At 39.7% G+C, this 23300-nt stretch overlaps 2 protein-coding genes and 1 pseudogene across 6 annotated transcripts in view; 2 read left to right on the forward strand and 1 right to left on the reverse strand.

Annotated features, from left to right (window-relative positions):
• The window catches only part of LOC146458291 (uncharacterized), a 5904-nt pseudogene extending 176 nt beyond the window's left edge, over nucleotides 1-5728 (forward strand). Inside the window, exons 1-4 of the transcript XR_014858235.1 lie at nucleotides 1-534; nucleotides 1305-1421; nucleotides 3819-3935; nucleotides 4797-5728. The exon at nucleotides 1-534 is cut by the window's left edge and continues 176 nt beyond it. The product of XR_014858235.1 is annotated as an uncharacterized LOC146458291 (transcript). The remainder of the gene's footprint in view (nucleotides 535-1304; nucleotides 1422-3818; nucleotides 3936-4796) is intronic.
• The window catches only part of LOC146458287 (uncharacterized), a 60444-nt gene extending 48726 nt beyond the window's left edge, over nucleotides 1-11718 (forward strand). For 3 of the 4 annotated variants that reach the window (XR_014858229.1, XR_014858232.1, XR_014858230.1), the window contains one exon: nucleotides 11479-11718. The gene's annotated coding sequence lies outside the window, so the exon portion shown is untranslated. Of the gene's footprint in view, nucleotides 1-8491; nucleotides 8596-9260; nucleotides 9380-11167 lie in introns of all 4 variants that reach the window. The other variant, XR_014858231.1, reaches the window with a different exon arrangement.
• Nucleotides 11719-12418: 700 nt separating this feature from the next.
• On the reverse strand, nucleotides 12419-21541 carry LOC146458292 (uncharacterized). The gene is made up of 2 exons (XM_085090871.1): nucleotides 14740-21541; nucleotides 12419-12942 (listed from the first exon to the last, which is right to left on the reverse strand). Exons 1-2 carry the CDS (start codon nucleotides 20996-20998, stop codon nucleotides 12905-12907), a joined length of 6297 nt encoding a protein of 2098 aa, XP_084946997.1. The 5' UTR covers nucleotides 20999-21541; the 3' UTR covers nucleotides 12419-12904.
• Between the last annotated feature and the right edge of the window lie 1759 nt (nucleotides 21542-23300).

Here is a 23300-nt window from a genome sequence, read left to right on the forward strand (position 1 = left end):
ACAGCAGATGGATCAAGCGGATTTCCAGCTGAAGCTAATCGTTACCACCTGTACGTCTCTTTAGCGTGCCCCTGGGCACATCGTACTCTGATAACACGCAAACTAAAAGGCCTGGAAAATGTCATCTCTTACACTGTCGTGGATTGGTTCCTGGGCCAGGAAGGATGGACGTTTACCGACAGCAAGCCGAAATGTTCGCTGGACACACTCAATGGTTGCCGTACCCTGAGGGAGGTGTATCGGATCGCAAGTCCTGGATACTCCGGGAAGGTCACGGTACCGGTTTTGTGGGATAAGCAGAAGAAAACCGTCGTGAACAACGAATCCAGCGAGATCTTACGCATGTTGAATAAGGAGTTTAACGCGTTCTGCGTTACTGAAGAGCAGAAGAAAATTGATCTGTATCCAGCGCCACTGCAGGAGAAAATCGATGAGCTCAATGGCTGGATTTATCCGTAAGTTGTTTCCATTTATTTACAACTTATTTACGTAATACAGTAATACATACACGTTTTCTTTCTGAAAGTAAAAAAGGTTTTTTTTTATACAGAGTTTAAGCCATTTTAATTTTTGTACACTCGTATACTAGCTTTTGAGCGCTAGGCATGCTATTTATACATGTATGTATATTGTTATTGAGTGTAAACACAATATAATGAAGACAATTTTGAGGTCGAAGTGATATCACTTAAAATAGTAGTAGTAGCAGTAGCAGTAGTAATTATTTAGTTTAAAAGTGCACTTAAGTGCAAGGTTACCTCCAAAGAAATTTCCATGCATTTCCAATGAAATTTTACTGCTGTGAAAGGGGGTGGGGGTTAAGATCATATCTACTGTTAGAGGTGGTGGCTGTAGTTATAAACAAAATTGGGGTTTTGCTTAAAGGTGACCCAAAGCCCACAGCCCAAAGCCCACAGCCCAGTGGCCCATGGCCCACTTTACAGTTCATGGTCCCGCGACCTCCCACCCACCTCAAAGCCCACGGCCCAGCGGCAGTTCACAGCCCGAGCATTTTTTTTAACGCCTCCTGCTGATTGTGCCAAACTGGAGTACTTGGAGAAGTACCCGCTCTCAGAGCAAAGATGAGAAGCAACAGCAAACACAACCCACATGAAGCAAAATGACATTTTCGATACTCATAGTACTCTCCAGGGAACTGGCTCAGCTTCTTGTACTGAAAAGCAGGGAGTCGGACCCTCCTAATCTCCACTGCCACACAATTTAAAAAACGTTTGGAAGCTGTAGTTATTTCAGTTTGCAATCATATTAGATATCGTCAACAATTTTATTGTCCTTCTGTACAGGTGGAAGCTATCCTAAGTAAATCACGTTACTTAGCTGGTGACACCATCACAGAAGCTGATGTTCGTCTCTTCACCACGCTTATCAGATTTGACATGGTTTATGTTGGACATTTCAAGGTACAGTCATTAGTTGTTAATCATTTGGGCATTTATGTTGAAGGCCGAGTGATGAAGAGTTTTAAAAATACAAATCATACAAAACGACTTGCATAGTATAGTTTTTAGGACATCAAAATTATTAAATTTTACACTGTACACCATATACGCTGTGTTTACACTTGGACATTTACCAACTGAGGTAAACATTTACTGACTAAACCTTGGTACATTTGTACAGTGTTTATACTGGTGAAATAACCGAAGTAAACCTGTCATCAATCACAATCACTATTGAAATCAACTTGGCAACAAATTCTAAAATCCATGCATAAAGTGCCCGTGTTTATATATAAGAGAAGCTGTGGCTCTTGTAGTCCTCGTGTTTTTTTTTTCTTGTTCTTGAGCTGCAAACTCAGGTCTCAAGATTTCAGCGACTCTTACTTTTGCAGCACCTAAAGAAGTCGAGGCAAAAGTGAGTGATTTTGCTTCAAATTGCTCTTTGAAAGGCAAGGCGCACTAGACGTGCTTGGTCATGGCCGAGAAACTAATTCTGGTTTGAAACCCTTTTACACGGAAATTTTCGGGAATTTTTTTTGCCATGACTCATAGGTAGATCAAAAACAAATATGAAAACAAAGTCGCAAAAACGTGATCGAATGAGACTGATGCAATCTGGACACCACGGGATGTGAAATACCATGCGACCGCAAGCGGATATTTTTGAAATCTCAACCTTAGTGACTGACCTAAACCAATTGCCTGATCACAGGGTTATAATCGAAGTTTTACCTTGGTTAACTTTCTATTGTCTCGGGCAACATTTACCATGGTATCAGTTGGTGTTTACACACGCAAAATATTTTCTCCAATACCTCGGTAAAATGCACAGCAGTTAAGTCAAATGGAGGCACTGAGTTATGGTGGTTCTGTTGGTTGGTCAGACTGCATTAATTAATATGATGTTTCCTTAGACAAGAAAATTTACTCCACACTATCTCTCTCATATCATACTGGAAAGTTAACCAACTTTTGGGAGTAACCTAGGCTTGTAAAATTAATAGCCCATTTTACAGTGTGTGCTTAGTGACCTGACCTTGGATTGGAAGCGAGGCTGGGGGTGACCTTGTTTTGATACAAACCTCATTGCTTTTCATATGTAAATGAAAACTAGTTAGCATAAGAACAGCATGATTTACATGTGAAAAGCAGTGAGGTTTGTATGAAAACAAAGTCACCCCCAGCCTCGCTTCCAATCCAAGGCCAGGTCACTAAGCACACAACTGTAAAATGGCCTATTATGGCTGCCGCATCCTATCCCGCAGAGAGTACTAATTTTTTTCATGCTATCTAGCCATATGGGCCAGGTGTCTTCACAACTTTCACCTTGTTCTTAATATTTCTTTGTACATTTACGATGCATCATTCAGTCAATTCTGGCAGTGTCTACCTACCCCCTCCCTCTAGTGCCACACCTCAAGTAAAAACAAGTGGTTTAAATGCCTCATGCTACTTACACGAATCCGCATGGTACTGAAAGCTATTAATTGAGGGCATTTGCTGCAGGCACTGCCAAGTGCTAAGAAATTATTCCCTGCTTTCTTCGTCTTACCATGCTCCTGTGATCAGTACCATCTTGTTATGACTTTATATAAAATCACGCATTTAGCTAGCCTCAAATTTCTTGTCTTGATAATAATATTATTGTTTTTGAATGGAGTATCACTCTACATATATCAGAGCCATGAATTGATGGCTAGGAGCTTGAAATACAAGCAAACCACAAAGTTGTCAAACTTCTCAGCATAAGCTAATAATTATTATGCCCTGAAGCCCCAGAACATGACCTGAAAGGATTGGGTATGAACCATAGAGTCAAAATAATTTATATTAGATTGATTTTACGAGAGGAACTTTTATGTTCAACTCGATCTGTTGGTCTCAAAAGTAAAGATGAGGCCACTGGCATGGTGTAATCTGAATTTATTAGCAACCGGTAACTACATGTTTCATGCCAATCAGTTCCTGTATCAATCTGCACATTAATTTTTTTTTTACGGTGCTGAGGCCTAGATATCTGCCACATTCAGAGACCCATTATATGAGCTAAAAGGATTTGTATTGTTTCACTTTGCAATCCACACTTACATATAAGTGTAATTACTGCACAAGTTTCAGGGCTGATATGTATTGCCAGTTGACTTGATAAAAACTGATTTGATTAAAATTGTTAACTGCCCAGGGTAACCTCATGATCACAAAGGTGTACATTGTGTATTTGTTATTAAATTTTTAGAGCCCTGGATCAAAAACAAAAGCAACTTCTTTGGTAGTAAAAAGTTCAAAATTAAAAATTTGTTTGATAGTGTAAAATTTCTTCTTAATATCTTGCATTTCTACCATGACTTCACTTTGTACTGCAACAAGAAGCGTATCATTGACTATCCCAACATTTGGGGCTATCTAAGAGATCTTTATCAAACAAGTGGGATTGGAGAAACAGTGGATTCTGAACATATTCAGAAACATTATCAGGTAAGCCTGAACTCTAGCTGTACCAACAGCAGCAACAGTTTTCAATAGACCCTTGTTGTAGTATTGGGTGATATGGCCTTAAATTTTCACCAATTTGGGATGAGTGGCGGGGGGCAATGGGGTGAAGGGGGAATAGCAAAAGTAGAATGAGGACAACAATTTTAGAAAATTAATGGCCTAGTTTGTTTGCACCCCTCATGTGTGATGATATACTCCAGGTACAATAATAATTATAATAATTATTGAAGGGATGCCTGGAAAAAAGCCCTAAGTGATTTCTGATAATTAAATTGTTAGATTCTCCTTCCAAATTGTATTTGCTTGTGAATCAAGTAGAGAATTTGACCGTACATTAAAATTTACTTACGGCCTTATTCCGTGCACCACTTCAATAATATTGGCTTTTGTGGTAGTCATAGTTTTTGGAAAAGTTAAAGGCTTTGTGTTTAAAATTTTACTGGGGAGCCAAGGTCTTGTTAGCCAGAAGGTTTAACTATTCATTCAGGGGAAAAGTGGTTGTACAGAAAGCCCTCAAAGGCTAGCTTTCCTTGGATTTAGTACATTAGAACGTGAGTGACATGCGACGGGAGGGGTGCAAAAAATTTGTGTGCATAACATGTGCTTGCCTGAAAAAATTATGCAAAAAATAATGCCTGTTCTGCAGGCTAGATGAGCGCAATACATCATTTGTGGTGAGAAAACGGACTTAAAATTAAACTGGGTTCTTCCTATATGACACAGACAGTGTTTGGGTTTTGAACAGTGAAACATTTTCTCACTGTCAGTCAAGAAAGAAAATTTTTGAACTTCAAAGATCATAGAAACAACATTCATATCTATGTTTAAATACTTTTGTTACAGCAAAGCCACCTGAAGATTAATCCATATGGCATTGTCGCCATTGGACCAGATTTGGACTTCACCCAGCCGCATGGTCGACACTGATGACACAGCAATGTTCATCTTATAATAAGTTACAGCTGTATTTAAGGGGCCTATTAAAGGGAGTTATAGAACTTCTTGGTGTTCACGAGCCTGCTGTCATATCAGTAGAGTACGTGTTTAATTTGTGGCCTTGGACAACAACTGGAAGTTAAATGTTTCTTTTCCTGGCACCTTCTAACACCTGTTGCTTCTGTAATGGCATCAGACACCAAAACAAAGCTTTCCAGCCATTGAAGAGAAGCAAAGAGAACAAAGAGAAGATCTCACTTCCGGTTTCTATCTGTAGATCACAAAGTTGAATAATTAGAATTAAAACATATTACTTGCACAAGCCAACTGAAAGCAGTTCATATCTCACAAAAAAAATAGTGGCTACATTATATTAATGTGAGAGGGCTGCTTTGAATGGCCACAGTGTCCACTGCCTTCAAATTCCTCCTGTATACGTACAGGTACAGTCACAGAAAATGTTACATGCTGATAGTGACTTTCTCAATTGTCACAATATTGAGCAACAGTTGCATTTAATTTTATGCTTCTGTCGCATGCTGCCTAAGGGTTTAAATCCCTGAAAGACTAATTATTTGAATTGCTTTAAAATTTAAATGATCGTGAGTTTCCATGTTGGAATAAGCTTTGGAACTAGTTCTGTGGAATAGTGTGGCCAGAGTATCCATTTGTACATGTCATATCTTCTGAGCGTATCCGCATGGACACAGGTGTAATATTTGTTATTGTTGTTGTTGTTGTTGTTGTTTTTATTTTGTTTTTGAAGGTGCACATGGGTGACAGCCGTGTGTGTAGGTTTTTTTCTCTCTTTAAATTTAATAAAACTGTTTTATTTGTGATATTATGGTTACATTTTTGCCTAATTTATCACAATTGTGTTTGCACATTTTCTTCAGTTTTCACCGCTTGAATCTCATGGAAATACTGTCGAACTTCCATGTACGACCACGTCTCGTCAGCCCGCGGGGGGGGGGGGGGGGGCACTTCCTTATAAGAGGCTAATGGGGATGGGCCACTGGATGGGGTCGCATTTTCACGACTGGATTGACTATAATGGGGTTGCATTTTCAATGGAGTTACTAGAATGGGGTCATTTTCGGATTTTTGGGGTAAGAAAATTCTATCACGTAAGGAGTCAAAATGGTCTCGGCTAAAAAAGTCAGAAAGTTGTTGTTTATTAAAATGTAACAATCACCTCGCATTACATTCTGTTCTTGAAACCACAACTTCAATAAACTAGTTGCACTATAGCACAAAACCACCGGTCCAGAACAAAGTAGATGCATAAAATAATAGAAAGTGACTTAGTTGGGATCGTGAAAATTACATTTTCCCAAAAGTGACTAAGATGGGGTCTATAACTGGCCACAAAATAGACTATAATGGGGCAGGGGCTATGAGAGGCCAGCGGCACATACCCAGCAAAACTGAACCCAAGAACTCCGCCCCCCTCCCCACCGGGTTTTTCAGTCAAAGCCCTATAATAAAATTTTTGATAGGGGTGTGGGTAAAGGAAAGGAAATCGGAAGATGCGACCTTTTAGTGATGGGATTAGACCTGATAATATACTTTGACCAAAAAGCTTTGACCCAGTTTCTCCCCAATCAAATCCCAATGTTAAAAATAAGAAAGCTACTCTTCCCCCACCAGTTAACGAACCCACTCACTGTTCGCAAAGAGTAGGGGACGTAGTTACCGGTGTTGTGGTGTGGTCTTTGTGCGTATATTCTCATGGTTGGGTGGGAAAATGCTCGGAGATATTAGCATTAAGCTACTCTAAAAATCCGAGGGTAACTAAAGATTGATGATGTTGATGATGATGATGATCAGCGCGAAAGGCAGCACGCAACACCTGAATGGGCCAAATCACAATAGTATACCATGGATTACTTTTCGTACTCTTGATGAAGAGCTGTGTGGATTCTTTGATACTCGCTCCTAATTTATAATGAGGTATAGAATTCGTGACTAATGCACTTATCATTGGCTTTCTCGGGGGTTGACCCCCGGGAACATGCGGGGAATTGTACATTTTTGACAATTTTTGGGCCGGCGGGTTGGGGACATTGTTTAGTTTTGGAAACGAACGCTTCAGACCCCAGGGATGCACCCCCGGGATTTGGTCATCATTGGTCAGCGGTACATGGCATGTTAAAATGGGGTTGACAGAGCTGCGCGATTCCCACTGTGTGTCCGTTGTGTTGATAAAAGCCTTTTCAGTTTTGCTTTTACAAGTATGTCTTTCAGCGATTTTCCTTTTGTATAAGATATTCTTCCCTAGATCAAAATGTGATGCGACTGCTCTGCTTCATGGTGTTTGTCTTGATCATGAGGGGGAATTCTCAAATATACTGAATGTAGGGTTTCTTACTGATCATTCTGAGCCATAAGACCCATAAGGATTAGTTTTTGATATGCCATTGTGTATGCTAGCTCTGTGGCATTTGTTAAGGCTTATCGGCTTGGATTGACTGCAAGATTTCAGGAAGCACTAAATAAATGTTATCTGTGAAGATACAGGATCCGTGGATTTCTTAACTCGTGAATTTATGCTTATGCTATTGTATCTCGCTGCGGGAAGATTGCTAGCCTCCCACGGAGACGTCCTTAGGGGTTCGTCACGCGTTTCCTTCCCCAGGAACGGAAGGAAACGCGTGACGAACCCCTAAGGACGTCTGCGTGGGAGGCTAGAAGATTGCCGGAAGTTTGTAATCACGGATATGAGTGTCTAACAGATTCTCGTCTCTACAAAGCTCGCTTTCGAGAGCTATAGTGCTATAGCTTGTTGCGCTGTCTTTTAGTTCTCTGAGTTGCTTTTTATACGAAAAACAGCTATTGTGTTCTTAGAGCTGACATGTACCTTCATTATTTTGTGGCTTAGCTTGCATCTGCAGCAGATATTTAAAGCTAAGACAGGCAACTGTCTTGTGAGTCTCTAGGATGCTAGCGAAAAATGAAGGTATTCTGGCTCCTAAGCCCCTGGGGAGGGGGATTTGGCGTGAGTTTTATGCCCTATGCCCAGGGGGTTTAGAGGGTTTTTCTTTGATCGTTAAAACAAATTCCCGGGGGTGTCCCGGGGGTCAAACCCCGGGAAAGCCAATGATAAGTGCATGAGGTCTTGTCACAATCCAATGACACATTTATTTTATCCAAAGAGAGATCACGTGATACGCACAATATTAGGTATTCAATCTATGATCGAACCTGCGTCCCCTCTGGTGGGAAGCTGTAACCTGTGTATCAGGCTAATAAGACCTGATAAACAGGCGATGATTTGATTACCACAAAACTTTTATCAAGAAATGAGAAATTTTTCCAGCTAATAAATGCGTGGATACTGGTAAGGAAATTCTTTTTTTCTGAGAGGTGTAGTTATTATAAATACAAAAATTGTTTTATTTTATTTTGCGGGGATTGCTGTTCCTAATAATGGCTAGTAATTCAGCACAGGTACCGTTTCTTTTAATTATATATGATGGCGCTTGGTGAGCATCTCTATTTTCCTTTATCATACGAATCTATACATGAAATGTCGCGTACGTTTAGTTTTGCTTGTTGAACGTTGCCCTTTTGTAAAGCGCTATTTTCTGTATCCTTCACAGAAACGTAATTGCGTAAACACGAACGATGATGCTTGTTCCTTGTACGCACTGAATCCTAAAACATCTTAACTGGTTTGCCTGGAATGGTTCCGCCTGTCAGAAGGGTCAGTTTGAGTATGTTACCCTCGGCGCTACGAGTAATGCTAGTCCAAACACTATAATTAAGAATGCTAAATGAACCGTCGTCTTGTGATATTAATTTTTGTTGCATTGTTTATGTCAGTTCGTATTGGTCAAAGTGATTTCTTTGAGTCTGGCTTTAAGGCATTCAAATGAAAACCGCTCTAAAGACCTCTCAGCTCTGAATTGTGTCCGCGTCTTTCTATAGAAATTCAGGGCCCTGTTGTTCAAAGCCTGATTAAGCTAATCCTGGATTAACGGGAACTTTGATTCTAGTTTAAATACAAACCAATAAAGATTCTTCAAAAAGATTTTTGTCCCTCGGTTTTGACTTAGACTTTTCTTTACCGTTAGCTTAAAATTAGCTTTTAAAAACATTTTTTAACGAGTGAGATGAAAATCTTCGTTAACTTTTAATCGTAGATTAGCGTTAACCGACTTTCGAACAACCGGGCCCAGGTGAAGAAAGACTTTGTTTACCCAAAACCCCGTACGTGGAAGCAAACTCCTTACCTTTGTGAGTCCCAATAAATTATTATTCCTTTGTGTCCATATACGATTTGTACGCGAGCGCGATCCTGTGTGATGTAACTTAATAGTTTGTACAATTAAAAAGTTTGATTATACAAACGCACACCTTAATTTTCAGGGTCAATATAGTGGGCACAAACGGACAGTACATTGCTGCTGCAAGTCAGGGGAGAGGTGAAGTCAACATGTGGAACATAAACAATAGTCAGAGGCATGCTACTCTTCAGGTGTTTCAAGGTATTTGTCTTTTTTGCCATATAGAAAAAAAAAACTATAAGAAAGAGTCCAGCTTAATAGTCCAAATTAATAGCTTACCATTGATTTTTTTAACTTTATTTTGCCAGGATGGCCCATTCAGCAACGAGGCTGATATCCAGAGGGGCCCTGGATTAAAAATATAATAATTAAAAATACACGACCTCGTAATAATTTAAAAATACAGAATAGAATTTAAAAATACAAGACAAATTTAAAGATACAAGCAATAATTTAAAAAAGTGTAAAAAATAAACAAGCAAGCAATAATTCGTAAGAACCTACTGTCTATAAAATTTAAAAATTGTAGGTATCAATTGAAGCTTTGAAAGAAGAAAGTGACTCAGTGCCTTGAATACCACGGGGTAAGAGGTTAAAAAGAGCTGAGCCCGAATATCTAAAAGTTCGTTTAGCAAGGCTGAGTTAGGCAGGTGTAAATTTGTTCTTCTGTGAGTATTGTAGCTATGCACATTATAATTTCTAGTGAAATAGTCACTCAAATATTATAATGATAATGATGATACTGTAAATTTTAGGTTGTTGACCTTTATCACCCCAGCACCAGTACATTGCAGATTTTCATCGTTATTTTTTTTTTTGTAAAATCTCAAGTCGATTTTTTAAACGCGTTGTAATTCATGTAATATGCGAGTGTGTCATTAAACATTATCATAATCATCATCATCATCATCATCATCATCATCGTCATCACCACCATTGTTATTATTATTATTATTATTATTATTATTATTATTATTATTATTATTATTATTATTATTATTATTATTTTATACTATGCCCAAGAGGTTCGCGAGCTACAAGGAGGATCCATCTAGAATTGACGGACATTGACTTTGACATTGAGAAAGGACATGCAAACATTCGTCAAAAACATTGGGAACATAATTTTATTTCTTAGTTTTTCTTATTTTTCTTGGTAGCCTTCCATTTGATGTCGGTTTTTATTCCCTTTTTTTAGGATTTTTAACTTTGTATATATTATTGAATTTTTTAATAAGAATAGCATAGTAACTTTATGAGAAAAAAAATCGGCTTGAAAGTTGTCTCTTTTTTCATCGAAATGACTTGTAAATAGTTTTTAATAGTTCTTTTTTCTACTTTTAACTTGTGAATAGCAATTTGCTTGAAATATGTTAATAAAGAGTTCTCATTATTATTTATTTTAAAAAAAATTATTATTATTATTATTATTATTATTATTATTATTATTATTATTATTATTATTATTATTATTATTATGGCAGTACGTTAGCATCTGAATGCCAGATATAAAATAAAAACGCACAAGGAGCTAAGCGGGAAGCCGTCACTAGTCCTGCATCTAAATTTACAATAAAATCATGTAATAAACTAAGAAAATCATCATCCTCATCCTCATCATCATTATTATTATTATTATTATTATTATAACAAGTAATGAATGCATTTTTAATTGATGTTTATTTTCCAATCTGTCACTAGTCTGTCACTATCTAATTCGGATGAATCGGTCCAAGTACAGTACACGTTTGTTAGCAACTGAACGTAATAAACCCGGAACGTCATGACCTTCCAAAAATAGCAACAGCAGAAAAACTTAAAAGTCTGAAAGTGACGAAGTTTATTCTTTTTGAACTTAAATGTTAAAAATCCTGCGTTTCTGACCCAAAAAAATCATATTCGGACCTCTTCGCCTTTTCTGGTTCAATATTTCTTAGAGTGAACTTAAAATACCACCATGTATCCTCCCCACTATGTTGTGTTTTGCAGATGAGGTGAGCAGTATTGGCTTTCATCAAGACAGGCCCCTCATTGCCTTTGGTAGCGCCAGCGACTGCGTTCATTTGTTCTCTTTGTGTTGAAGATTTGCATTGTAAAGGGAAGTCAGCCTTAAGTTTAGTTTATTAAACCGAAGTAGGCTACAATTTGATTATTCGCTGAGACGGTACTGTGTAACCTTTTTATCCGGAAGACTGTCAGTTGGCACAGAATACCTATGCTAACTTGGGCAATGTTTGGAAGATTTCTATGAATTTAGGCTTGGAAAATTTTCTTGGGAAGATCTCTCATCAATTGGAGAGGTGAACCGAAAATCAATCAAAATTACGTGGAAACACATCATTAGCATTGCAAGCAACACTTCGCTTATGTTTTTAATGAACTTTATTCAAGGTTATCGGTATTGTCCTATTACCAGCTTCTTCAAGTTTTAAGTCCTACGCTAAGGCTTGTATTCATGTAACGCCGTGTTCATCAACAATTGTTTTCACAACCGTTCAACACAAAAAGCCAGCGTCGTGAAGTGCCTTGACATGTGACATGTGTCATACAAAACTTAATGGGCGTTAAGGTCAATTGAAAACACTACATAAAGCACCGCGCCAAGCGAGGTTCACGCCAGAAACGTCTTGATTAATTGGAATCTAGTGCAGAGCTTTCTCGATGTTTCCACCCCCAAGAGAGCTTGCTCGCAGGCTAATTCCTGAGACATCGTTGCAAGTTCTCTCCTCTTTACCCCTCCCGCCCCCACCCCCAAGAGAGCTTGCTCGCAGGCTATTCAGATGGTCACATTTATCTGTACGTTGATATGAAAAATTATGGCGGAAACAGTACGCATTATGGTTTTAATTCATTACCCTTGGGTATGGCAATAATGCATTCATCATTAGACTAGCCTCACGCGGTTTTCAAATGAGTGTCGAAAGTAATTTGCGTTTCCTTTGGTTAACTGCGTTCTGTGATTGGTTAGTAAAACTCGCACCAATGAGAAACAAGAACAGAAGCAATCGTGACTTGCTCGCACGCGTTTTCTCGCGCTTGGCGCCGGTGCATCAGTGTATTCGTTTTAAATTCTGTTTGGTTGGTTGCGTTTGATGTGACTGGCAAGAGTAATTGCTTTGGTTCACTCAGTTGAAAACGGCGCTAAAAAGGTGCGATTAAATTGAGCATGAGAATTCCGCTACCATATCTAACAAACCTAACGTTGGGTCATTCTTTAACTACAGGAACACGTTATTTCAATTCTCGTTTGATAAATACACTCTCTTTTACATGAAATTAAACGAAATAAAGAATGTGCCATTGAAAAACTTCAAAAAGCTGCAAGTTCTTTTATATCAGTCAGTTCCCGAATTCTCTGAGCTGATCAGCAAGCAACAACCTATAAAGGCACCTACTTAAATCATTACAAAAATATCTTAATTACAAAAAATGGTTTTCAACCAGAAAGAGCGAGCGTATTAATGTGGTTCAGTTCTTGCATATATTAATTACTTTGCAAAGGTCCAATTTCAAACAACTTTGGCACTTTTAGAAACTGTCACGATTGACGTAACAATGCTTGAGGACCCAATCGGAAAAGTGTAAATACATAAAAGTATTCTTTGACTTCCCTCAAGATAACAGCTTTCACTGCAGTTGTCAAAAGCTCAGTAGTCAAGGTTTTTTTAGAATCTTCTTAATTGTCCTCCTTGAAATGAAAGCAGGAGTCAACCCAGTGATATTACATTAAGGTTGTGCAAGTGACTTCTGTTTGGTACTTGACCCTGTAATGAACAGAGGAATGGATATCAATCTAGACTGTGGACAGTGTATTAATGCTGACACAAGAACATGCACCAAAAGTGTCATTCACTCCTGGCAATAACAAAAAGAAAAGTTATCAGACAGTTGCTATAGATTGAGAATTGTAGTGTTCAACACATAAGTTACAAATAACATCCCAAGGTGTGGGGAGCCATCTATTTGAACATCACCAACAGGGTCACTAGATGACACTTAAATGAAGTCTCGACCTTGGCCGTAGGAAGTTGGGTAACCGCGGACCAAATGACGTCATATGCTTGTGTCCAAACAAGTCAGGGCAGAGGCGTCTAATAGGCCATTTCCGAGTTGCTTTGAGCCTTATTATGAAAGCGAGGCTAAGTGCAAAGCTATTAATGTGAAAATAAACTATGTAAGACCCCTCGCTTTCATAATAAGGTTTAATGCAACTTTGAAATGGCCTATTAAATGTTACTGGTGGGGACACTTCGTAACGCTTACAAAAGGTCGTAGGTAAAAGACGTGGAGGACTGCTGCACAAATAACGTCATACGGTCAAGATGAAAGTCGACTCGTATGGATTCACATAAATTCGGTCCTCTCGGCCCGCGCAGCAGGTACGAGTTGCATAAAACTTAACGGCGGGCGTAACGTTAAAATACTGAATGTGACTGGGCTGAAGGTCTGGCGTTAGCAGTTACGCCCGACGTTAAATTTTATGCAGCTTACCCCAGGTCCGCTATACATGCAAAAACGCGTTAATGAATCCCTGTCCGTCAATCTCTTTACTCTTCTGTGACTGTTGAAAAGACATTTTTAACTTTATCAAATCAAATCGTTTAAAAGGAAGTCGATATCGATTTAAAGCCAGATCATTTTGTGACGGCATCACAAAGGCAATTTGTCTTGGCATTTTGCTGTTCATCCTTCAAAAAACTGACCTCCTTTTTTAAAAGGCTAGACTAATAAAGGGCTGTCTTTTTTAAATAAGAACACGCTCTTAGTCAGAGATTTGATGGAAGAGTACGGGGACATCTAGACTTTCTTAGAAATCCGTTGTCGTGGAATCCATGATCCAGTCGACTTTTCGCGACTTCGTCGCCCATCGGTCACGTTTCGTGGTAAGTCCTAGACATCGCTGTGCTCAGGTTCCAATACGTAAACTAATCACGTGACTATTAGGTCAATGTTTATGAGCATGTGCATTGGAGGGGAACAAAACGAGGCAGGATGCGGCCTGTTTGTCTCAAAAGAAAGTTATACAGTGAAAACGGCCAGTCCGCCAACCTAATGTTGCGTTCGTAAAGGAGAAATCGCAAACAAAACGGGCCGCTGTCCTTCAAGGGGAACAACTTTGTAAACAAACCGCGACGGAAACGAAATTAATTCAGTCAAATACAGGACGAAGAAAACTCCACCTTCCTTTACATATCATACTGTATCTTTGAATTAAAGATTATTAGGTTTTTTTCTTAGGCTTTATTTTTCAGAAAAAAATGAGTTTTTTTCAGAAATAGTTTGATATGACAGAACTTCGTTAAGAACAAATTAAAATTTATACCGCACAGGTATTTCACGGATCAGTCCCATAAACATAACCGAATAATTGTGTGATGTAATGTCAGTAGCGGATGGAAAAAACTCTCTGTTAGCTTGTATATAAAAAAAATTGTTTTAATATGGTTTTGAACTGAAAACATCCCTGAAATTAGGTAATTAGGTAAATAATTTCTGGAAGGTCAAAGTGAAAAAAAAAACACTCGACTTAAAAGCGGGACAAAGCCATGGCCATGACTCACCTTTCTTTTTTCGTGTGTCTGCTGGCAAATGCACCTGAATGAACTTGAGTTTCGCGCCTTTCAAACCAATGGCGACGAGAGGATGGTGCAAGCAAGCTCCCAAACTGAATGGTTCCTGTCCAATGTCAAGTAAACTTAGGAGATGACCAGTTTTGACGTTAAACAGCCTTAGGAAGTTATCCTTTCTGCAGCAAACAAGGGATTCGTCGTCAACAAACTTACAGTCAACAATGTCTTCCTGTTCTTTAAGAAAGACGTGGTGTGTTTCTCCAGTTTTTGCATCAAGTACATGAATCCCATAACCTGAGTTAAGAATCTTCCACGTTACAACAAAATCTTCTTGAGGGGAGAAGATCATGTGTGGGTCCGACCAACCCGGGCGATCATAGATGAACCATTCCGAGTCTCGTTTCCATATAACAGAGGTTACAGTGCCATTGTTCCTTAAACTGACTGTTATTTTTTCCAAAGCATAGTATTCTTTATTAGTTTCTTGACCGCTACAAACAAGTAGTTGGTGCTGGCTATTGCATGAAACTGACAGGACATAGTCTTCACTAAAATCAACGAAGGTCGTTACTAGCCGCTCCAACACTCCACTGGAAACACAGAAGATGTCAGCAACAACGGGAAAACCACACAGAATAGGAAACATCTGAACAACAGTTAGAAAATCACTGAAATCTAATGAGCCTTCTAATGGGTCACTAAGCTCTCCTGAGTCATGCAAATCAGATAAGACATTCCACTGTACTGAGTCTACACACTCTGCTGAGTCAGGTAAATCTGATGAGACATTCTGTTGTACTGAGTCTTCACACTCTGCTGAGTCAGGCAAATCTGATGAGACATTCTGCTGTACTGAGTCTTCACACTCTGTTGAGTCAGGTAAATCTAATGAGACATTTTGCTGTTCTGAGTCTTCACACTCTGCTGAGTCAGGCAAATCTGATGAGACATTCTGTTGTACTGAGTCTACACACTCTTCTGAGTCAGGTAAATCTGATGAGACATTCCGCTGCACTGGATCTTCACACTCTGCTGAGTCAGGCAAATCTGATGAGATATTCTGCTGTACTGAATCTTCACACTCTGCTGAGTCAGGTAAATCTGATGACACATTCTGCTGTACTGAATCTTCACACTCTGCTGAGTCAGGTAAATCTGATGAGACATTCCGCTGCACTGGATCTTCACACTCTGCTGAGTCAGGCAAATCTGATGACACATTCTGCTGTACTGAATCTTCACACTCTGCTGAGTCAGGTAAATCTGATGAGACATTCCGCTGTACTGAGTCTACACACTCTGCTGAGTCAGGCAAATCAATTGAGACATTCAGCTGTACTGAGTCGTCACACTCTGCTAAGTCAGGCAAATCTGATGAGACATTCCGCTGTACTGAGTCTACACACTCTGCTGAGTCAGGCAAATCAGATGAGACATTCCGCTGTACTGAGTCTACACAGTCTGCTGAGTCAGGCAAATCTGATGAGACATTCCGCTGTACTGAGTCTTCATACTCTGCTGAGTCAGGCAAATCTGATGAGACATTCCGCTGTACTGAGTCTACACAGTCTGCTGAGTCAGGCAAATCTGATGAGACATTCCGCTGTACTGAGTCTACACACTCTGCTGAGTCAGGCAAATCTGATGAGACATTCCGCTGTACTGAGTCTACACACTCTGCTGAGTCAGGCAAATCTGATGAGACATTCCGCTGTACTGAGTCTACACACTCTGCTGAGTCAGGCAAATCAGATGAGACATTCCGCTGTACTGAGTCTACCCACTCTGCTGAGTCAGGCAAATCTGATGAGACATTCCGCTGTACTGAATCTACACACTCTGCTGAGTCATGCAAATCAGATGCGACATTCCGCTGTACTGAGTCTACACACTCTGCTGAGTCAGGCAAATCTGATGAGACATTCCGCTGTACTGAGTCTACACACTCTGCTGAGTCATGCAAATCAGATGCGACATTCCGCTGTACTGAGTCTACACACTCTGCTGAGTCATGCAAATCAGATGCGACATTCCGCTGTACTGAATCTACACACTCTGCTGAGTCAGGCAAATCAGATGAGACATTCCGCTGTACTGAGTCTACACACTCTGCTGAGTCAGGCAAATCTGATGAGACATTCCGCTGTACTGAGTCTACACACTCTGCTGAGTCATGCAAATCTGATGAGACATTCCGCTGTACTGAGTCTACCCACTCTGCTGAGTCAGGCAAATCTGATGAGACATTCCGCTGTACTGAGTCTACACACTCTGCTGAGTCATGCAAATCAGATGCGACATTCTGCTGTACTGAGTCTACCCACTCTTCTGAGTCATGCAAATCTGATGAGACATTCTGCTGTGATAGGTCGTCAAACTCTGTTGAGTCAGGTTCATCTGATGAAACATTTCTCTGTGATACGTTGCCAAATGGCCACATATAAGGTGATTGATGGGCTTTCCAACAAACTATCAGGTCATCTGATATAGGAAAAAGACCAGCGAATTCAGAGCCTCTGAGTTTAGGAAGAACTCGGATTATCCTAGAAAGTTCGAAATTCTGCAACTCCGCTACTTCATATTTCTTTACTATTACAACACCTTCCTTTGTAGGAATGAGGAACGCCAAGCCAGGCAATGTCTCGTTCGCAATTATTTCTCGACTTGACATTCTCCAAACGGTTACTGTCACTTCCTGGGAAACCCTATCAGATTCCGTGATAGAATAAATTGTATCTCCTTCACGGGAAAAAATAATTTCTTTGAATGTATTTTCAGTGGAAACTGGATCAGTTACTTCACTTAGTAGGCCAGTATTTACCATGGTGAGGTAGTTGTGAGTTGGACTGCCAATCAGAGCTGTTTCATCACTGAGACTGATGTAGGATCCTGCAGATAAGGATGGGATTACTCTATGTACCTTGTTGACCCAGCAAGAGCGGAAATCTTGCTCTATAAAATCACTTTCAGCCAGTTTTCTTGGAACAGAAGGCCACAACAGAAAGTGAAACCTTAACGGAGGGGCCCAAGAATCAGCAGACAGAAGCACGTCCTTAAGATGTGTTAAAAAGATAATTACCGGTTTCCGACGAAAAACAAACCTATAATCAATGGGCGAGACCTCTTCAGTTGTTAAGCACAGAAAACCACAAGCAAGGGTGTCGTTGTCAGATGTGAAGTGTACCAAGCCACAAACTGCATCGAAAGAAAATGCACGAGAACAACTCGACTCGAGATCAAAAAGAACAACACTACCAGTCAGGTCAGAAATGGCAATCAGTGACCCATCTTGCGAAATGGCGAAAGAGCAAATTTCTTCATTTGAAGGGATACAACTAAGTTGTTTGCCATTTCCCATATCCCACAAAAACACTTTCTTTCTGTCATCGGGGCAGTCTGTTAAAATTATGTTTTGGTCTCCAGTAAAAGCACAATTTGAGAAAGTGCAGTCGCTGTCTGGAAAAAGATCATTCAACTCTCCATTTAGGCTGTAAACCTGTCGAAGAGTCCCTGGTAATACCGATTTACCACTCCGGTGGAAAACAACAGAACGATAAAATGACAAGCAGCTCTCTACTTGACGATATGCAGTATGTTCGCCTCCTTCAAAAAACTCTCTCTGTGTCATTGAGGGTCGAACCCACTCTCTGTTGCACGTCTGAAGAGACCACAGATGAATTGTTCCATCTCGACATTCACACACCATGTAGTCCATTTCACGTGACACATCAAAACAAGCGATGGTATCTGAACAGTAGAATCTGGCTAAATCGGCTCCTTCGTGCTCTTCCTTGTCTACGTATGCCATGTACGATACGTTAGGGAGGTGTGATTCAAGGATTTTTGCTGATTTAGCAGACAGCTCAGGACCTTCATTAAGCAGACACTGGAAAAAAAGATGTGGGTGGTCTCTTAACATATAAGAGTGTTTCCTTAGGAAATGTAACCAAGAGTCAAAAACCAAATAACTTTGATCGTTAAGCATCCCTTGCTTAACTTGCTTTTGAACACTGAGGAGATCCTCGGCGGCAACTGTGCTGTTCACACAAAGCTTGGCATAAATGAGCTCGACGCCCGTCACGTAGTCATTCACCAGCTCTTCTTTAATGCTGATGGTTCTCAATTCATCATCCCATTCAGTCGCTTCAAGCATGTGCTGAACACAGTGTTGCAATGCGTACCTTTCCGCGTTATTAAACTGTGTCTCTTCAACTCCCTTTCGCTTTATGTTGTCAAGCTCATTGCTGCAAAGGTTGAAAAGAATTTCATGACCTTTTTTGTCGTCCACAGTGAAATCATGTTGTCCATAACATGTCGTGTTTGATAACCAGTCCTTTACCGACTTGTGAAAGAAGTGAAGATGGCCATTGCGAATTGGTAGAAGAGCAGAGATACAAGCAATTGCTTTGTTTACTCTTCGTTGAGTAGTCAAAGTCCTTCCACTGGGGCTCAAAATTTTGGAAATAATCTCAACTGGTAACGGCTCTCTAGAAGCGGTTACAGCACACAAGAAACGTAAAACTTGTTCTTCATCCACCTTCAGTTCATTGCAAAGTTCTTTTTCTAATCGTTCAAAATAAGATAGATAAACAGATGAAATTCCCCGCGGTAATGCGCTTTTCAGCTGCTCAAGGGTGAGTTGTTGAAATTTCGTTCGGATGAATTCTATCAAGAAATGGGCAAACAGAAAAAGACCTTCCGACTTTTTTACTAGCTCCTTCAAGAGAACAGTTTTATTCTGATCTGCGATGTTGCAACTTAGCTGCTCTTCAAACAATATCTGAATGTCTCTTAAGTTCTCTTCCTGATTTTGTTGAAGCTCTATGGGTTTCAAATGCCGTAACGCCTCCACAATGTTCCTCTCTGGACGGGTTGTTACCAAAAGTCGAATCCAATCTGGAAGCTTGCAGAATTGGCTTCCAATCACATCAAGCAGCTCATTGCGCCCCTGAGACTCACTTTCATCCAAGCCATCTATCACTATTAAGGTGTTTCTTCCTGGGTCAGCTAATGTGCTGAGAGGTTCCTTGAAAAGCAGAGCAAAAAGCTCTTCTACCCCCATGTTGTTCAAGTCGTTTCTCCCCAGATTTCTTGACAGCTGTTCCGCAAGAGCATGTTTGTACTCTGCCATGGAATGGGACAGGTGACTGGCCAAGGACTGCAGCATCAGCTGAGGATTCCGATAACGTGCATTGTTGTGTTGACAGAAGTGGCCGCCTGAAAATCTTCCAATTTCCTGCATTCTTTGAGAAACAACAGCAGAAATGACAGTCTTTCCCATCCCTGCATTTCCGCTGATCACCATCACTCGGCTTGGGGAACTCCGATCATCTAGCCAGTCTTGGACGCTTTTAAAGATCCACTCGCGGATTCCTTGTTGAAATTTTTTGGCATGGAATTCAACATCTCCTCTGAATTCGGATTTCACAAGGTTTTTCAAGAGGTCATCTGCCCGGTCCATCTCTTTTTGTTTCTTTAAGTTCTCAATCTCCTCTTTGATGAGTTTCAGTTTTGAACTGCTGTCCTGGTGTGCTTCGACTGCTTGTTGTTGGGTACGAAGTATTTCTTCAACAGCTTGTTGTGTAGTTTGTTGAGTTGAATGCTGTTCTTGTTGGACCTGAAGGATTTTTTCTTGCTGCTCATGCAATTCCTTCAGCTGTGACTTGATCTCTCCATCATTCTTTGCCCATTCCATTACAGCGCTGATGTAATCCTCTACACAAGGCTCTCCTTTAAGTCTATCCACTTCTGACTGACTTAACCCAAGGGAAACAAGAACTGAACTTATTTCCTTCCATTTACTGTTAAACATCGCTGTTTGAATGCCAGTTCTCGCCACATGACCATACAACTCATTGCGGTAAGCCTTGATACGAGCTAGGTTTGCCTCCAAAGTAGTGTCACTTGATGGGGGCATCATGTGCCATCCTGAGAAGGGAGGGGATAGTCCACAAATGCTGGTGAGTAAGAGGAACAGAAGAGTGATATCAAAGGTGTTGGAGTCTGGGGCTGCTCCACTAGGTGGGAACAGTTTGTCCCATTGGTGTCCATTTAGAATTCTTCGACGCTTGAGGCTGCTGAGAATCGATAAATTGGCATTGAGATCAGCCGCCAAGTTTTTACGGGAGTGATAATGTTCAAAAATCTTCCTCAGAATTGTCGTCCCACCATCGATCAGAAGCCTGCTCAACTTGGCTCCATTTGCTTTTTCTACAGAACTAGCCAGGGGTGATGGTGCTGAGGTTGCCATTTACAAGCCTGGTTTAGGGTATGATCAAAGGAAAATGATTTAATTATGTTGTTTTACTTCAGAGTAATGTTGGAAAGAGCTTACTCTACATTATCGGGCATGAAAAACAGCTAATAAATGAAGTTGTAGAAAGTGATGTGATAACCGATCAAATGTCACAGTCTATTTCAAAACAAGTGAATTATGTGTCAGAAACTTCTCATTCCAATAACAAACGGTTTTACCACATTAGAAATTCAAAATTTAGTGCATATATAACTTAATATATTCATGCAAAAAATAAATAAATAAATAAAGTAAGGCTCCCAAATTTGAGAACGAGAAGAAGTAATATTGAAACAAACAACCCAGATCTATTATCACAATTTGAATATTTCATCTCCACCTCCTTTAACTGCACTACCTTATCCACATTGCCAGCCTAGACACCCCAGCCTACTTCCTCTTTGGCCTACAGTAGGGGTTGGTGGGGGAGGAGGGGGTAGTAGCAGAATCAAGGCATTTTCTGCGAAAGTCAAATTGTACTTTGTGCAGAGCAACTGCATTACTTTACAACAAGATACTGTAATGGAGACCTAACTGGATTATGAAAACAACCTTGTTTTAATTGTTTATTGTTCTTGTTAGTACTTTTACATTTCTGACAGTCCAACTGAATTTACCCTCTTAATTCTTAGACAACACTTCTGTAATCACAGCCTAACTGCTCTGGTACAAACATGACTACTGTGTACTGAAGGAGAAAAACAATAAACAAGCAAATAAAAATAATCACATTTCTAGTAGATGTTACTGTAATAATTTGCCACTTTTTTACCTTTCATCAATGCACTGTACATGAGAAAAATATGGATTTCTACTCCTTTGTAAATTTTACGTGCGCCCTGCCCTAAAATGTAAGGGGCGATGCATGGGCCGCTTGCGTAATCAACAACAACAACGACTTTATTTAATTTACTTATATTTTTTACAGGAATACACAGCCTGTATATAGCAGAGTAAATGGAGGAGGGCTGTGTAACTTAATAGTTATTAGAAACATCAATAAAATTAGAATAAATTAGTAAATATAAATGTAAATAAGTAGATAAGTACACGCATTCGTTCTTTTAGGCAACTAGATAAAATTAAGTAGAATATACATAATTATACATACACATATAAATGCATATATATTAATAAGAGGGGGAAACACGAACAAGAAGAAAAACGAATATAAAATTTTATTACCAATAGCGTTTTTAAGGATTAAAGACGAGACATCAACATAATGATCCTCATCATCAAGCACTGCAAGTAGAAATTGATAAATAAAATAAGCAGGCGTACAATGACTTTAAGTCGGAGCATTTTATTGGGGAATCAAAAGCGTAATGTGCAAAAGCCTTACAAAGAGATCAGACAGGTGAAAGAAAGCCAAACCTCTGCAAACTCACGAAGCGGAAATGATCTTTGAGACTTGTGGACTGTTCAGAATGGTGTGATCATGCTTTCAACCAATAAGAACGACACATCAACTGCTTTATTTTTATGCATTTTCACAAACAGCATAGACAAGCATAAATGAAGAAAACAATGGCCTTAGGGCAAGCTGAAAAGTAAGAGAACAGCTTTCAGATGTATTGGCCCCTTAAAAAGAACGTTTGTAAAGCACTGATGTATGCCTCAATTGTGCAAAGAAACTTCTCAGTCAACAGCCTTTGAAACATGCAGCGATGGCGGAATCATATCGTCGTTTGATAAACTCAGATAATCCTGAGCTATCTCTGTCACACAGTGTGTTTATATGCATAAAAATTATCTGGAATAAAAAAGGATTACTATACAGATGATGGGAACAAACAATTGATCCCGATAATAGCAGCAAAGCTCAGATCAACAAAAGCGGAAGTGACTTTACTACGGCTAAGGCCCAGTTCAGATGCCGAACTTTTTATGGGCCGAACTTAATTCAGATTAAGGTTGGCCCAAATCATGAAAATCCCACCTTTTGATTGAGACGCCGAACTTAACTAGCCGAACTTAATTTACTTGAAGCAAAACGAATTGAAATGTTATTATTTATGAAATAACTTTATTATTTACAAGAATAAAATCTACTAGATACAGTTTGAATTCTATTAAACCTGAGTGATTTTACAGTTTGCTGTCATAAAATTGTAAAATATCAACATCTCATATATAAAAGCTAAGGGACCGTTCATTTTTTATGAGCAGGGGGGGGCTGGTGGGATTTGGTTAATTGCCACTACGAAACTGTATGACCCCCCCCTAGCATGCAATTTTTTTCCACATGGCCCCC

Source organism: Pavona decussata, unplaced genomic scaffold (assembly GCF_977016875.1).
Source record: "Pavona decussata unplaced genomic scaffold, jaPavDecu1.1 SCAFFOLD_233, whole genome shotgun sequence".
NCBI classification, from domain to species: domain Eukaryota; kingdom Metazoa; phylum Cnidaria; class Anthozoa; order Scleractinia; family Agariciidae; genus Pavona; species Pavona decussata.